The sequence below is a fragment of the Protopterus annectens genome, chromosome 8.part0 (assembly GCF_019279795.1).
Source record: "Protopterus annectens isolate FY-2018-M chromosome 8.part0, PAN1.0, whole genome shotgun sequence".
Taxonomy (NCBI): Eukaryota; Metazoa; Chordata; order Ceratodontiformes; family Protopteridae; genus Protopterus; species Protopterus annectens.
In genome coordinates this window covers 1,447,095,247-1,447,113,810 of record NC_056741.1, presented here as the reverse complement: position 1 = coordinate 1,447,113,810, position 18,564 = coordinate 1,447,095,247, and the positions used below count along the sequence as shown (strand labels likewise).

General features: G+C 42.7%; 1 protein-coding gene across 2 annotated transcripts in view; it reads right to left on the bottom strand.

Moving 5' to 3' along the window:
* The window catches only part of MCAM (melanoma cell adhesion molecule), a 508,421-nt gene that overhangs the window by 82,074 nt on the left and 407,783 nt on the right, over positions 1 to 18,564 (bottom strand). For both annotated transcript variants that reach the window (XM_044081049.1, XM_044081050.1), the window contains exon 12: positions 12,434 to 12,572. In XM_044081049.1, coding sequence (XP_043936984.1) covers positions 12,434 to 12,572 — 139 coding nt within the window. The remainder of the gene's footprint in view (positions 1 to 12,433; positions 12,573 to 18,564) is intronic.

Genomic DNA, 18,564 nt, shown 5'->3' with positions numbered 1-18,564 from the left:
AGCTGTGGGCAACAGCACAGACTCTACATGGTGACCTATAGGAGGAAGAGTTGTATAGATCAACCACTTTGGGCATCTACTAGGTGTGCCACACAAATCAATCAACCTGCTAAACATGAACTTAGAATTGCTAAACTTAATGTAGGTTCACTGATAAGATGCATCTAGTACGGAGAAGAAGGCTTGACATTATATATATATCCAAGAAACAAGATGGAATGACAATGTAACAAAGACACTTGGGGTGGGATACAGAGTCTACTGCTCAGGAGGAGGACTAGCTAAGGGAAAGGCTTCAGAAGGCAGTGAGAGAAGTCATAAGAACAGATGACAGACTCATGCCAATATGGCTCCAGTCTAATGATAGAACATTATTCATAAACTCAGCCTATGCCCCCACAGCAGGGCTGTGATAGTGAAGAGAAGAGTGGATTCATACAGCAATTGCAGGACCTACTAGATTAAAGCAGGACAACAGGAATTGGTGTTGATAATGGGTGATTTGAATGCACATATTTCAACAGACAGAACAGGAAATGAGGACTGCCTGGGTCCTCATGGGTGGGGCAACAGGAATAAAGAAGGAAAGGCCATTCTAGACTTCTGTCTGTCAGATGGCTTGGTAGTAGTCAACACATGGCTCAGAAGAGACAGACAAAGTCACTTACAAGAGTGGCCACAATGCAATTCAGGTGGACTTCCTCTGAGCAAGGAAAGGACACTGGGGTAGAATCAGTGATTGCAAAGTCATCCCCAGTGAAACAGTCAGTTAACTGAAAAGAAGCTAGATATGAAGAAAGAATCCAGCTGGGCATTCCTAGACTTGGAGAAAGCATATGACAAGGTCTCAAGAAAGCTGATTTGGGCAGTACTGTGGTGGTTCAAAGTCCCAGAAACATTAGTAGAATTAGTGCAGGCTATGCACAAGGACCCAATGACTCAAGTATGAAAAGTGCTCAGTCTCAGAGTGGGGTTCCCAGTGGGAGTGGGTGTGCACCAGGGTTCAGCTCTGAGCCCACTGCTATTTGTGATGGACTACATTAGCAAACAGGTCTGAGGGGACAGATCAGCAAAGTTGCTGTATGCAGACAATGTGGCATTACAGGCAGACTCTGAGAAAGAACTTCAGCAAAGGATAGGGGAATGGAATGCAAAACTGAAGGTGCATGGGATGATACTAAGTACAATTAAGACAGTAGTAGTGGTAGCAAATTGAGGAAATCAGAAGAAGCTGAGAACTGAACTAGAAAGAAAGGTGGCTGAACAGGTTAATAGCTTCAAGTATCTGGGAGAGGTGTTTCAGGAGAAGGGAAGTCTGAATGAAAAGGTCAAAGCTAGAATCAGCAGGGCTACAGCCAACTGGCATAGAGTATCAGGTGTAGTGTACGACAGACGAATGCAAAGAAACTAAAAAGTAAGGTGTACAAACAGTGATGCAACCAGTAGTTCTGTATGGCTCTGAAACATGGGCAATAAAGGCAGAGCACATGAGAAAGCTAGAGGTGATGAAAATTAAGTGCCTCAGATGGTTGGTAGGATGCACACTGTGGGACAGACGAAGAAATGAGGACATAACAGCAGAAACCAAAGTAGCTCTAACTGGAGAAAAGATCAAAGAGAACAGATTACAGTGGTTCAGGCACGTGCAGAAGACAATCTGGTGAAGAAGATTTGGGACAGACAGGAAGAAAGTAAGAAGAAACAAGGGTATCCAGCAAAGAGGTAGATGGATTGTGTGAGAGAAGATCTGTGACAGTCAAGCATGCATGTCTAAGAAGGCAGGAGTATAGCGACAGTTGACACAACACCCCGACTTCATGTAGAAAATGGGAAAAAGAGGGTCGATGATGGTGATGTCAGTAGCTGAAGAAGGAATTTTAGGATACGCATCCTGAATTTGGTTACTCTCAAGAATATGTTCAGCCTCAAAAGTTCTGGGATGGCACTCCAGGGGCCATTCTTTGGCAATAGAGCTAGTACAGAGCCCTGCAACTTTGTCCATAGCCTCACAGGTGATCAGCTGCTCCTGCATTTCCACTACCAGCTGCATCTGTTCCCAAGGGACCAAATGCATGCCCATAATTGGCCAAATTGCTATGAATTCCAGCCTGTAGCCTTGTAAAATCCCTCACCTAACCTCTGGAGATCAGGTTGAATATACAGAGAGTGAGGCTACCATTCAAACACTCAGGTCAGCAGGTGTATTTCTTAGTGTTAATTTTCCTGCACATTATATCTATCCTAATATGTTATTTCCTGGTGCAAATCTGAGGATAAAATAATCAGATGGTTATCTGATACAGCTTTAGGGCAAACATACAGTACCCACCTTCTTAAATAGTTAAATGTTACTCTCAAGCTTGAAAACACTATTAAAGCTTCATTACTATGAGAGGCAGGGAACAAACTGATCTGATGAATTAAAAATAGGGAACTGTTAGGAGGAAGAAATATTAAAAATAAAAGTGTCAGAATTATTTCATACATTACTTATAAGCAAGCTAGAAAATTGTCTTGGGTTCTATGAGAATTATTTCTGTGCAAGCTGGGCCAGAAATTATGTTTATGTTCCATGAGACACGCCACTGCAAGTCTGGTTAAGGAGAAACACAAATCAGCCTTTTTTATAAAGAAAGAAATATTAGGGATCATTGCTTACCTAGGCGAAGCAGTTAGAAACATAGACAGTCTGCTACTGTATTTTGCCCTTGCTTTTATTACAAGTTCTGTAATGAATGTAGTGTTATTTGTGTAAAGAAAAACTACAGGTGAGATCATGAAAATCTGCTCATAGTTATGAAAACATTATAAAATGTAATAATCCGAGCAGGTACTACATTATGATTGTATTATACATCTGTCAGTTTAGAGTGTGTGAATTATGATCAGAAAGAATATCCTAGAAGGTGCCACCTAAGTTGGCCTGTGCTTTGCTTCATGTTCTTAAGTTAGTCTTTGCAGTTTGCCATATTTCATTTGTCTTTGTGTAATCTCAGTAGCTGTCAATACTGTTCTGGAACAATAAAGCTTTTTGCCACAAAATGATTTTATGTGTCAGTATATTTACTGATAATGGACAGCATTCTACAACTCAACACTCAAAGTCAAAGTAAACTTTACTGTCATTCAGATCAACAAATGGAATGTATCACTGGATGAAATGTCATTGCTTCAGGCTTGTGTGCATTGAAAACAGTTTTCACAAGAGGGTGAAAGAAGCATATAATGGAAGAAATTCTAGACAGTACAGATATAAATATATAACTTACCCACCACCATTTTTAAGCTAGGATATCAGCATAGCATAATTCCCAGTTCCCGTACATGGGCAAGTAATAATTTAGTTCGGACTGCATAACTTAGATAAATAGAATAATTTAATTCTATGACAGTAAAGGTAGTCGTATTGCACGTATGATGTCCTCACAAATTGAGGGAGTGTTGACATTGTTAAGGTTAGTTGTTCAACAGTTTGACCACTTATGGAAAGAAACTATTCTTGAATCTTGATGATGTTCGTGTGACACTGCTGCAGTCATTACACTTGGGTTATCCTGCCATCAGGCGGTTATCCTGCCGTCAGGTGGTTCCCCAGCCAGCCTGAGTTCCAAAGTCTTGGTCCGGCGTCGGTTGCTGTTGCCTCCTCCCTGATGTCAGTGCGACAGGGGTATATAAGATGCAGCCGATGCCATTTTCTTCAGTCTTTCTTGCCGCGCGGTGCCCGAAGCAAAAGCAGTTCGCAGGTGCCGGTTGGCCTACTCCTGAGATTTTCATTCCGAATCCAGAACCGAAGTCTTCTACAAAGCTAAGTACCCCGCTGGGGAAACTTTTTCTTGCCTCAGACCGATGTCAGTAAAAGTTAATAACTGTATTTCTTGTGGGAAGCAAATACCTTATAAGAATTTCCATTCTTATTGTATCCCATGCCTAGGCCCAGACCACGACGTTACTGGTTGTCGGTTTTGTGCTAGGTTTAATAAGCGCACTATTAAACATCGGCTTGATTTTGCCCGACATTACTTTGGCAGAAAATTTAATTATACCATGCCGTCGGAACTTCCAACGACTGGTATTCATAAAAAGCACAAAGACAAGGACAGGCATCCGAGGCCTAAAACTGACGACGAAGCCTCTTCTAGGCCAGTCACCAGTTCTCCGGTTTTTGCAGCCCCTGACGACCGCTTCTGCAAAACCGCAGGCCGCCTCCGACTCCCACATGGAGATGGCTGGGCCTTCGGATGCACTAGCTTTTCAGCAGACCGAAACCGATCCTGCTGAGGGATCCAGAGTACCTGAGCTACCCGCAGCTTCAGAGGGTGTCTTCACACCTACTCAGCTAAGCATTAAACCCTCTTCTAAGTCTAAGCCTCCTTTAAAAACTAAAAAACAAGTACAGCATTCTCCAGGACAGGCCTCCATGCCTAAGAAACAAATGCTCAAAATGGCCGAAGACCTAATCACTCTGATCAGGGGTTCCCATCCCCCACCTGATAAAAGGCCTAGACAGGATGCAGATTATGATTCATCCGACCAGGGGTCCATTTCCTCAGATTCATCCTCAGACCTGGGATATTCTTTTCCCCCTTATGAGGATTCTGATGCTGAGGAATCTATTCCATCAGCCTCTCCGCCTGAGGACTACTCCTTTGGGGAAACCTTACATACCATGAGGGAGCATTTCCATTGGGAAGGCCAGGATTACTCAGAATCCAAGAAAAGGCGTAGGGACTTACTATTATTACCTCAACACAGACCCCTGGCTATTCCGCCAGTGCTAGATATTGTGGATGATGTGTACACTGAATCCAGCTTAAATCCTGATTCCTAACCTCCAGCTCCAGTTAAACCTGACAGATATTACAGAGTCCCTGACTCACACAAATTTCTGTATAAAAGCCCTGTTGCTGATCCTGAAACTATTTCTCAGGGACCCAAAGGGGTTAAGGCCTCATCAGCAAAGAACCCAGTTTCCTCTGACAGAGATTCCAGAGCACTAGACAGATGGGGAAAGAAAGTATATATGTCTGCAACTTTAGCAATGAGAGCCTTAAATTGCCAGTTTCACATGCTAAAATATCAGCAATTTTTGATGTCTCAGTTGAAACAAAAAATGCTTCCAGATACAGATCCTCCTAATTTTAAAGAAATGCAGGATTTATTGCATGCCGCTGAACAAGTGGGAAAGCATACTTTGCAATTTGGTTTTGATTCTTTAGAGGCCTCATGCAGAGCAGCAGTTACAGGCTCTGTCATTAGAAGACATGCATGGTTAAAAGAACATACGTTACCAGATCATGTTAAAGCTAAATTACTGGATGCACCTTTACAGCAGGATGTTTTATTTGGAGTTAAAGCAGAAGAGGTATTAAAGAAAATGGAGGATAAGGCAAAATCTATGCAAACAGTGAAGGATTTCTTACAGGTTCAGCCTCCTCGATTTAGTAGAAACTGGCCAACAAAGAATTGGTCTTTTCCAGTTACGGACAGACCTCAAAGGGGCAGATACAGACGGCCAAGAGGTATAGGTCAATCACAAGGTCCTTACAGGCCTCGACAATGGGTGCATCAGGCCAGAAAGAAGGGGAAGACAGGCACCAACCATATAAAAAGCAGCCCTAATGACTTCACACTCCAGCTGCCAAACAACTCACTCTTGGCAGCCCCTTTAGGAGGAAAACTGGCACTTTTCTATCACAATTGGCATATGATCACCCAAGACAAATGGGTTCTCAATATAAGGTTACAGGTTCCACTTTCACACTCTGCCAAGGTTAAAAGGAATGCCAAATCTGCCACTAAATCAATGGGCAGAAGCCCAAAAACAAATTATGGCACTCATGAACATGGGAGCTATTCAAAAGGTACCACCACAAGAACAAGGGCAAGGATTTTACTCAAGACTCTTTCTGGTTCCCAGAAAAGACAAAGCCTGGAGGCCCATTCTGGATCTTTCTTCACTAAACACTTACCTGGATGTTCTGAAATTCAAAATGTTGACATTACAGCAGCTTCTTCCCATGCTGGGCAAGCAAGCTTGGCTCGTGACTTTGGACCTCAAGGAGGCATACCTGCATGTCCCTATCAGACAAAACTGCAGATGATACCTCAGATTCATAGCTGGTCCAATACACTATCAATTCTCTGCACTGCCCTTTGGATTATCTACTGTGCCCAGGGTCTTCACAAAGTGTCTGGCACCAGTAATTGCGTTTTGCGGACAGAAAGGAATTCAAATTTACCCGTACCTGGACGAGTGCCTGATTCAAGCAGAGAGCAAGGACATTCTTCTAAATCATCTGGCGTTTGTAAAAAAGTTATTAAGTTGCCTGGGGTACACAGTAAATGAAAAGAAATCAAAACTAGTGCCCTCACAAGAGATAATACTCCTGGGTGCCAGCTTGAACACAACGGCCCAGATGGCTTTTCTCACGCCAGACAAGCAAGGACAACTGACGCAATACTTTCAATTGATGGCAACAAAGACCCAACTCCCTGCAAGAAAAATTCTGCAGGCCTTGGGCTTCATGGCATCTTGCATACTACTAATTCCACATGCCAGACTGCATATGAGGAAACTACAATGGTACCTAAAGAGTGTATGGTCTCAACACTGTCAAAGTTTGGAAACAGTTATACCACTAATATCTTGCCTTCAGCAGGAATTTCAATGGTGGGCTCAAGCTTGTCACCTCAACAAGGGACAGCCTTTTACTCTACCCACAGCCAGGCAAACACTGAAAACAGATGCATCGGATTACGCCTGGGGAGCACACATGGCAGGAAAATGTATTCAGGGCAAGTGGCCCGCAGAACAAAGGCATCTTCACATCAATCAAAAAGAGATGCTAGCTGTACAAAATGCCCTTATAGCTTTCAAGGACCTGTTACATCCAGGACAACTACTACTAAAGACAGACAACACCACAGTTATGTGGTACATAAACAAGCAAGGGGACACTCACTCTTACCCCCTCTGCAGACAAGCCATGACCTTGTGGAACACAGCTATAAACTATCAAGTTCATCTACAAGCACAATTCCTGCCAGGAGAGAAAAACACACTGGCAGACGACTTAAGCAGAAATATCATGGATCCCCACAAATGGGAATTGAATCCTCAAATATTCAGAATGATAACAAAGAAATGGTGGAGCCCGGACATAGATCTGTTTGCCTCCCCAATGAACTGCCAGCTAAAGAAATTCTGCACAAGGAGTTACCATCCGCAAGCATGGAAAGTGGATGCCCTCTCATTCAGCTGGACAAACCTACAAGTATATGCTTTCACACCACTGCCTCTTCTTCCAAAGGTACTCATAAAAGCCAGGCAAGAAGAGACAAAAATGATCCCGATTGCACCAGACTGGCCACGCCAGCACTGGTTCCCAACCTTAAAAAACTTAGCACAAGGACCACCCTGGATTTTGCCTCATATACCACATCTGCTCTCTCAGCACAACAATCAGATACTCCACAGCCAGCTAAAGACACTAAACCTAGCTGCATGCAAGATTACCTAGCCACGCAAGCAATGCCTCTCTCCAAAGCAGTTATGGATGTCATTCTGGAGGCCAGAAGGCCTAGTACCAGGAAAGCCTACTCGGATAAATGGAAGAGATTCTGTGCCTGGAACCAGGCTCACAGCCTTGATCCTCTTGTCCCAAACATTCCTCAGATACTACAATATTTCACTGAGATGCTGGACAAAGGCCTCTCCTTTTCATCCATCAAGATTCATGCCTCTGCCATCTCTGAACATTACAACACGGATCCACCAATTTTCTCTAATCCTTTGCTAAAACAGTACCTCAGAGGGGCTAAAAACATAAGACCGCCCCGTAGGGCACCTACTCCAACTTGGGACCACAACTTTGTTTTGGAAAAATTAACTTTACCTCCTTTTGAACCAGCTAGCACAGCAGAATTAAAATACATCTCTTGGAAAACTACTCTGCTCCTGACAATAACTTCTGCACAAAGAGTTTCAGAATTACAGGCACTAATGGCAGTGGAACCTTTCCTCATTTTCCACCAGGACAGGGTGTCCTTAAGAACTAACCTTACTTTTATGCTTAAGGTGGTTTCAAGTGTGTCTCTAAGCCAAACCATTCACTTGCCAACTTTTTATCCAAAACCACAGAATAAAGGGGAAAGACTACTGCATTCATTGGACATTCACAGGTGGTTACTCTTCTACTTGGACAAAACCAAAGCTTTCAGAAAATCTGAGCAGTTATTGGTAGCAAATGCTGCAGCAGCACAGGGAAAAGCTATTTCAAAACAGACTATTTCCAAATGGATAGGACATTGCATACGTTTCTGCTATATGCACCACGGAAAACCTGTGCCTAACAGCATTAGATCTCACTCCACCAGGGCAACAGCCACTTCAACTGCCTACCTCAGAGGAGTATCTACCAAGGATATTTTGGAAGCAGCAACATGGAGTTCTGTGCATAACTTCACAAAGCATTACCATCTGCCTCTATACTCTAAATCCAGAGCTGGCTTCACCTCTGCAGTGCTGCAGGGCCTTATAGCCACCCCTAAAGCCTTATAGAACCAACCACCCTACCTCAGCTTTGGGATTCTACCCAAGTGTAATGACTACAGCAGTGTCACACGATGAACATAGTACAGTTTTGTACCTACCATAAATGTAGATGCTTGAGTGTAGACACTGCTGCAGTCCAGGTTACCCTACCTCCTTCCCCTCTTATTGGCTAGTACGTACCTAGTTCCTCTACCTTTCACTACCTATGGGGAGTATTTGCTGGTAGCTGAAAGTACGTTGTTTGCATTTCTTATGTATGTTTTATTAGCAATTTGAATTTCCTACCTACTTGGGGGCACCTGATATCTGGGGCAAGAAAAACTGAAGAAAATGGTGTCGGCTGCATCTTATATACCCCTGACGCACTGATGTCAGGGAGGAGGTGACAGCAACCGACACCGGACCAGGACTTTGGAACTCAGGCCAGCTGGGGAACCGCCTGATGACAGGATAACCCAAGTGTAATGACTGCAGCAGTGTCTACACTCGAACATCTACATTTATGGTAGGTACAAAACTGTACTTTCTATAGCGATGTGTCTGTATCACTTCCCTGAAGACAGGAGGTGGAACAGTCCATGTGCAGGATGATACTAGTCCTTTTATCAGTTTCACGACCCTACCATAACATCTGCAAGAGTAATGGTCCTGTAAGGACTGGGGGTTTGATCCTATGATTTTCCTGGCCTGGTTTACAACCTTTTCTAATGCTTTGCGATCTGTGTATGAGCAGTTTCTATACCAGACTGTGATGTTGCTAGTCAGTATGCTTTTGATCATGGCTCTGTAGAAGGTCATGAGGATGTGAGAGGGGAGGTTTGCTCTGCATAGTCTCTGGAGGAAGTGGAGATGTTGTTGGGTTCTCTTTACAAGGCTGGAGGTGTGTTTTGGCCCAGCTTAGGTCATCTGACATGTGCACCCCTAGGAATTTGGTGCTTTTTACTCTTTCCACTGCCGTATCACTGATGGTGATGGGTGTGTGGGACCCCTGCTTCCTCCTGAAGTCAACAATGATTTCTTTGTTTTGTCAACATTGAGTGCTAAGTTGTCGGTGCAACATCTGGTGATTTGGTTCACTTCCTCTCTGAATGTCCCCTCGTCGTCATTCCTGATGAGGCCCGTCATGGTGGTACCATCGGCAAACTTGATGATGGGATTTGTCAGATGTTATGCAGGGCAGTCATGGGTCATTACTGTGAAAAGACGTGGACTTAGTATGCAACCTCGTGGGACCCCTGTATTCAAGGTGATGAATCGTGAGTGGTTCTTGCCAACTCAAACAGTTTGAGGCCTTGGTCAGAAAGTCTAGGATCCAGTTGCAGAGTGTATTTTCTATGCCTAGTTGACTTACTTTAGACAACAGCTGCTGCAGTATTACAGTGCTGAAGGCGGAGTTGAAGTCTATGAACAGCATATGTACGTAGCAATTTCCATCTTCAAGATGGTTCACTGTGTGATGTAGTGCCAAGGATACAGCATCTGCAGTGGAGCGATTTGGTCTGTAAACAAACTGTAAAGGATCAAAAGATGCAGACAGACAAGATGATGTATGGTCTTTGACCATCCTTTCAAAGCATTCCATCACCACTGGTGTGAGTGTGATGAGTTGGTGCATTTGATGGGACATGTATGTAATGTAATGTAATATAACACTGATACTCTTCTTCAGCAGAGGATACAATACTAAAACAGAGGGTTGCATTGCTGGTGGGTTAATCCTTTGCCAGGCAGCAACATACTCCTCAACAAACCTTTTGCTATCAGACGCGGTATGAATTAATCTGAAGGGAGATGCCAAACCCTTTCGCATTGGGTCCACCTTGCCATCAAATGAAAATCCCCTCCTTAGAATGAGACCTATTAAATTTGTCAAAAGCACGTGTTACTTCATAACATTTTAAAGTTGATAGGATTTCTGCATTTTGGACATTTCAGGGCAAGTGAGATCCTAGAAGGGCAAAATTATTTTATGGACACCCGGGTTTAGGACAGGAGAAGATTTTGTGATACTAAGAACTGAAACTGGGTGAGGTTAAACCTCACCACATCCAATGTCTACAGCTCTCTGGGGGACTGTCAGGGTTTTTAGGGCTTCACACTTTGACCTTCTATTTCTGTATTGGATATTTTCATAAGTTGCTCCATATTTCTGGTAGTTTTTAGTTTGTAACCCATAGCCAGAAAGCTCTCCAAAGGTATCATTCATGAAAACCAAGATCTCTTGCTCCTGATCCAGGGATTCACTAAGATTTGTAGTACATTTGTTAGAGTCTTCTTCCTGAATGTAACTAACAAAAGGATACCAGGTGTTTCACTTCTAGACAACACGCACACACACACACACACACACACACACACACACACACACACACACACACACACACACACACACACACACACACTAGATCCTTTTTTATACACATTATATACCTCTGTAAATTTAGAGTTTCGTATCCAAAAAATTACAGCATTCAAAAACTAAGACAGTTGAATAGTAATTAGGAATACAACAGGTATCATAAGCCACGTAAGAGTAACCAAGCTGGGTGATTGGTGTTCTCCAGAAATTGCCTGAAAGAAACATAAACTAATCAGTTCTTGCAGGAAAAACAGAACTGAAACATGTTGCATTGAGTAAAGCTCTGAAAGTTAGACAAGAATAGAGGGTATCCACCTCAGGTTGTTTCCTGTGGTTGATAAATTATAATGAAGCATTGATCCCTGTGATAAAAATCATATAATAAGAAAATGTATGATTAATGTATGTTACTCCCAAGCTTGAAAATACTGTTAAAGCTTCATTACTATGGCAGGGAACAAACTGATCTACTGACAAAATGTACTACTACCAGATAAATCAATGACAAATGACTGTTCAACACCAGTTAACTAACTGTCTGCATATTCCTCTTTTGAAGTAAAATACTCTCAGTGCAAAAATAATTCTTTATAAAGTGCAGCACAGACATTAACAAATAACATTATTACTTTTAAATAAATACTATTCTGATGACAATTTTTTCCGTAGTAATTTGAAAAGTGTTAGCGATCTAGCAAATAGTTAAGCATAGTAGACATTGTAATGAATTTTGAATGAATGAATGAATATACTATGCCCTGTAGATCTAGGTTTTATTTACATAACTTCCAAATGTATACTAAATAAGTCACTTGAAAAATCAACTTCTGTCTGAACTGAAAAATAATTCTACTTAGAGTGAACCACTAAAGGACATTGTTACTTTTCTTGAGGCATAAAAAGTCAGCTGAGTAGATTTGTTTCCTTTGATTTTAAACCTTGTAAGGGGGACTTTGTTCCCACGCCTTCTTATCTTATGACATATGCCGAAGGGTGAAGAATGAAAAAAGTCAGAGGGACTGGTGATCAACTTGTCAAATTAACTGAGTTCTGAACTTTCTTGGTTCAAACTTTCTACTTTATCTACTGACAAACATTTGACGTGAGTAGGCAGAGTAATAAAAAAAAAAAGCTTAACCAGTAAATCAGTACACCTTATCAACTACACTGTATTTTACACATACAAATCTTTGGTAGAAGCTGACCAGTGAAACAAAAGAATGAAAAGTCGGGGAAGAAAAAACTCCGCTTCCTGTGTTCAGAGTACAAAAAACGGTGTCATGGATCATGTGACTCATGGAATATTAGACTAAACACAGAAGACACTAGCTAGGAACACCCTGAAGTCTGCATTTCTGATTACCGCCATTTCAAGAATGAGGGCTACACCATGGCAGACAATACACAGCTCATCGAGGCACGATACAAATATTGGTTTCAAGAATACTATATTCCTATAGACAGCTTACTTTCTGCTTTCTAATTGGAATCTCCCGCATAAGCTTGATGCATGTACTTACGTAGCTGGAAGGAGATCTTCTTGTTTACGCTGCCCAGAGAGTTTGAAGCGGTGCAGGAGACTCCTGCAGCAGCTAGTTCCTGTGTGACTTGCAGAGAAAGGTGCCCAGCGCTGGTGTGATGATTTACATTTTTTTGTGTCTGAAATGAGATATGACACTCTGTTTGCAGAATGATACTAAGATAATGCAAAATTAGTTGGACATACTTCAAAACAAAGGTTATTAAAAAATTTGAGACACGACTGTTGGCAGAGTGGGGGCTACTAGATTTATGGCTGCAGCCCATTTAGTTTGCTAATGGTCATCATGACCTTACTGGCTAAAGTAACACTCTCTAAGCTTGATGAAAATTGTTTGCATTCTTACATCACAGTGCAAGGGTCTTATAAACAATGATACATGACAGGTTACAGGTGAGTTGTGCAACTGTTGCTACCCTAACCTTACAAGATTTTAAAACCCTGCAGTTATTACAAATTATTTTGTTCTGTAAAAATATCACCAGAGGATACATACTTCCCTAACAAATTCCCTTGCCTTCTTTCTTCTATGGTCCAATGATTCCTGCATCATTATCACAGCAGATCATCTTCAACATCTTCTTTTGTTTATGAGTTAATTGTTCAAAACACTGTTTTCAAATACAGGTCCTATGACATGACATCTCTGACAGTATTGTTTTCTCAAATTAAACAGCATCTGCGGGCAAATATGACTAACCACTTTTTCTAGAAAAGCCTTTTTTGTTGTTGTTCGGCTTTTCCCGGTTAGGGGTCGCCACAGCGGAATTCCGGTCCGCTAATGATTGGCAGCAGATTTTTACGTGCCGAGTTGCCAGCTTTGATGCACAACCTTCAACGAAGGTACGCCCATTCACGCATGTCTCCACACAGAAGATGCTCTAGCTGAGAGAAAAGCCTAGTTTTAACAAATCATAAAAATGACTGTGAAGTCATACAGACAAATAAAACCGGCCAAAACATTGTGAAATAAAAAAAAATTTGCAATAGAGCAGATACAGCAAAATAAGTAAATACATAGATACATAGACAAGCAAGCACAAACAGATGCACAAAAATATTCCCAGCTCTGGATAACTTAAAAAGTAAAGATACTATTAAAACAGCAAGTACTTCCATACATTCTATACACTGTGGCTTTAATTATTTCAGCAATTATATGTGCATAAAGAATTGAGACATGCAGTGAAAATACTGTTGTACAATGAGAAAGGTAATAAGGCTTATCTGCCTGTACCTACATAGGTTTTGCCATGGTCACCAGTATCTTCTAACATCCCAAAAATATGTCTCAATAGGTGAACTACTAAGGACTTTCATGTGCGTGTGTGTGTGTGTGTGTGTGTATATACACATGCATGCATGTATGCGCATGAGCATGCATCCAGTATGAGACGGACTGCCATCCTATCCAGGACTGGGTCTCTGCTTTAAATCTGTTGAATGACAGGATAGCCTCTGGCTTCCCCAAAACTTTAAACAGGCAAAATGATATTGGAAAACGAATGAATTAACAAAATGAATATTTTACTAATATGTATAAGTTTACCAAACCGTTTAGGAAAATTATTTAAACATTGGCTGGTGGATATCATTCAAGAAGAACAAACCAAATTAAGAATTGTTGATGATACATACTTTCACAGTAGATTTGATAAGGATCTGGGTAAGATATGGGAGAAATGGCTCCTGAGGGTACTCATATCAGTGTGGAGAGAAAGGCAGATCCCAGATGACTGGAGAATAAAGATACTAGTGCCAGTGTTCAAGAACGAAAGGAATATTCACAACTATGGCAGTACAGAGGTATCAAACTCCTATCACATTGCATGAAAATTCTGGAGAGGGTGACTGATAAATGAATATGCAGAAGTTCTGGAGAGGGTGACTGATAAATGAACATGCAGAGTAGCAGAAAATAAGATAGTAGATGAGCAGTTTCGATCAGGATGCAGAAAGTACAGTTGTGTACACTTACCATAAATGTAGATGTTCGAGTGTATTCACTGTTGCAGTCATCACATTTGGGTTATCTGCCTGAAGGTAGACCTCAGCCGGCCTGAATACCAGAGTCTTGGATTCCTGCATCAGATGCTGTCTCTTCTTCCATGATGTCAGGTCGACAGGGGTATAAAACATGCAGCCAACGCCATTACATCAGTTTTTCCTGACCCAGATGTCAGGTGCCCCCACAAAGGGAAGCAATTATATGTTATGATACACTTCCATCAAAAAGCAAATACACCAGAAAGGTTAAATACACCAAACAAGAAGGAAAGGTAGAGCCAAGAGAAGTTAGGGGGGTGGAGGGAGGGTAACCAGGACTGCAACAGTGAATACACTCGAACATCTACATTTATGGTAAGTGTACACAACTGTACTATGTTCTTCATGTTTCACTGTTGCAGTCATCATATTTGGGTTGATTCCTAAAGCTAAGGAAGGGAGGAGGAAGTTAGAGAGCATTAGGACCAGCTATTAAGCCCTCCAAGACTGCAGTGGCAAAACCAGCTCTGGATTTTGAAAAAAATAGGCATGTGGTAATGCTTGGTGAAGGTATATACGGAGCTCCAGGTAGCAGCTTCTTGGATGTCCCTGGTAGGGACTCCTCTGAAAAAAGCTGTAGAGGTAGATGCAGACCTGGTGGAATGTGATCTTATCCCCTGTGGGGTAGGTTTTCCATGGTGCTTGCAGCAGAAATGAATGCAATGGGCTATCCATTTAGAAATGGTTGGCTTTGAAATGGCCTTCCCCTCTGTCCCTGCAGCAAAGCCAACTAGCAGCTGTTCAGATTTTCTGAGATGCTTAGTCCTGTCCAAATAAAATCTAAGTTGTCTGTGCACGTCCATAGAGTGCAGTATTCATTCTCCTTTGTTTTGTGGATTAGGGAAAAAAGTAGGCAAATGAATGGACTGATTTAGGGCCACAGTAGACACCACCTTGGGCATAAAGGAAGGATTGGTCTTGAGGGAAACCCTGTCTGTATGGAAGATAATGAAGCGTTCCACTGCCATGAGGGCCTGTAATTCAGACACTCTTCTTGCTGAAGTGATGGCTAGAAGGAAGGCTGTTTTCCAAGAAAGGAATTTCAACTCTGCAGTTGCAGCTGACTCAAATGGAGGGAGAGTGAGCTTTTCCAATACAAAGTTAAGGTCCCAGGCTGGAGTAGGGGCTCTCCTGGGGGGGGGTTCTTAAATTTTTGGCCCCTCTAAGGAATTGCTTTAGCAGGGGGTGAGAGAAGAGGGGTGGCTCAGTATTATAATGTGCTGAAATGGCAGAGGCATGAATTCTACTTGACGAGAAGGTTAGGCCCTTGTGGAGCACTTCTGTTAAGTACTGAAGAATATGAGGTAAGCTGGGCACCGTTGTGCCCATCCCCGTGGGTCTGGCTCCAGGAACAGTACCTTTTCCACTTTTCAGCATAGGATTTTCTAGTACTAGGCCTCCTTGCCTCCAGAATGACATCTAGCACCTGCTTACTGAGGGATGCTACTGGAGAGCTCAAGTAATTAGCCAGGCTGCAAGATTCAGGGTTTGAAGCTGAGGGTGCAGAATCTGGCCCACCTGCTGGGACAGCAGGGAGGGGGTCTGAGGCAGGTGCTATGGTTCCAGCAATGTCATACTGCGCAAGAGGGGGTACCAGTGCTGGCGAGGCCAGTCTGGTGCAATCACTATTGTCCTTGGCTTGTCCTGTTTGATCTTTTGTAGAACCTTCGAGAGGAGAGGCAGAGGGGGAAAGACATAAACTGAGAGGCTTTTCCAGGTAAAGGACAGGGCATCCACTTTCCAAGCTTGACTGTGGGAAGTCCTTGTGCAGAATTTGTCCAACTGGTAGTTCTGAGGGGAGGCAAATAAGTCTATTTCTGGAGTCCCCCATTTGTTCCTCAAGAGGTTGAATATTTTTCCATTTGTGTGGGTCCATGAGATTTCTGCTTAGGTCGTCTGCCAGTGAGTTTAGCTTGCCTGGCAGGAATTGCACTTGTAGGTGCACTTGGTAGCTCAAGGCTGTGTTACACAGAGCCATGGCTAGTCTGAAGACAGGGTACAAGTGGGTTACACCCTGCTTATTTATGTACCACATAACAGTGGTGTTGTCTGTCTTTACCAATAATTGTCCTGGAATAATGTGGTCCTTGAAGGCTGTCAGGGAATTTTGTACAGCTAGCAGTTCTTTTTGGTTGATATGCAGGCGCATCTGACTCAGGTTCCGTTTGCCCTGAATGCACTGCCCTGCCAAGTGAGCCCCCCATGCATAGGCTGATGTGTCTGTTGTTAGGGTTTGGGTGGCAGGGGGCAAAGTGAAAGGGAGCCCCTTGTTGTGGTAGCAGGCCTCTGCCCACCAACGGAACTCTGTCTTTATACAAGGACTAATAGGAATCATTGATTCCAGGTCCTGAGAATGTTGACACCATAGGCATTTTAGATACCATTGTAGTTTCCTCATATGCAGTCTTGCATATGGAATTAGTAGAACACAAGAGCCCATGAACTCCAGGGCTTGCAGAATTTTCCTTGCAGATAGCTGGGTCTTTGTGGCCAGTAGTTTGAAGTAGGTTGTCAAATAAAATTGTTTCTCTGGAGTGAGGAAAGCCATCTGGGAAGTTGTGTTCAAGCTTGCTCCCAGGAATACAATCTGTTGGCAGGGTACTAGGTGAGATTTCTTTTCGGTTATGGTGTACCCCAGTGAGGTTAGAAGTTTCTTTATGAATGCCAGATGTTTTAATAGCAAGTCCTGGCTTTCTGCCTGAATCAGACAATCATCCAAGTATGGGTATATTTGAATATTTCTCTGCCTGCAAAATGCAATGGCTGGAGCTAGACACTTTGTGAATACCCTGGGTGCAGTAGATAAGCCAAAGGGAAGTGCAGAGAACTGATAGTGCATGGAGCCTGCACTGAAGGGTAAGTATTTCCTGCAAGATTCCCTTATTGGAATGTGCAGGTAAACCTCCTTTAAGTCTAAGGTTGCCAACCAGGCATCTTTGCCTAGCATAGGAAGCAGCTGTTGAAGTGTTAGCATTTTGAATTTTGGGATTACCAAAAAGGTGTTTAGACTAGAAAGGTCCAGGATAGGATGCCAGGAGCTGTCTTTTCTAGGTACCAGGAAAAGTCTTGAATAAAAACCATGTCCCCTTTGTTCTGCTGGGACAGGGTGAATAGCCCTGATACATAGAAGAGAGAGAACCTGCTGTTGGGCCTCTGCCCACTGATATGGGGGTAGGTCTGGCCAACCATTTGGGGTTGGTAGGGTGTGGAGGTGGAATCTGTATCCTTGGGAAACTATATTCAAAACTCATTTGTCCTGGGTAATGAGTTCCCATTTTTTTGCATGCAGGGCGAGTTTTCCTCATAAGGGGGGAAGCAGTTGAGCAGGGCTTGGAAGGGTTAAGGTTAAGTCACTGTGCCATTTTTCCGTAGGGGGGTGGCTTTCTACTCCCTGCTTTGGAAGTGAGAGCCCCCCACTGCTTTGGTTTGTGCGTAGCCTGAGACTGTAACCTAGGTGGTCTGCTGTTCCTGGGTTTGGACTGAAAAAGCCTGGAAGAGACTGGAAAGGACCAATACTTTAAAGGCCAATGCCTACTAAATCTGGGAGACTGTACTTTTAGGAAATCTTTAACAGTTTGCATAGAATTAGCTTTTTCCTCCATCTTTTTGAGGACTTCTTCTGCTTTGTTGCCAAACAGGCGGTCTTGGTTTAAGGGAGCATCCAGTAATTTAGCTTTAACATGATCTGGCAAGTTTTGCTCCTTAAGCCATGCATGCCTTCTAAGTATCCAGTGACAACAGCCCTGCAAGATGCTTCTAAAGAGTCAAAACCACATTGCAAAGTATGTTTACCAACTTGTTCTGCAGAATGCATTAAATCCTGTAATTCTTTGTGTTCAGCACAGTCAGGAATCAACATAATTTTCTGTTTAAGTAGTCCCATAATATGCTGCTGGTACTTTAACATATGAAACTGGGAATTTAAAGCCCTAATGGCCAAAGTAGCAGAAGTGTATACCTTCTTACTCCATCTGTCCAAGGCTCTAGAATCTTTATAAGAAGGGGTAGGATTTTTGGCAGCAGTAGCCTTAATGCCTTTTGGTCCTTGAGAAATGGTCTCTGGAT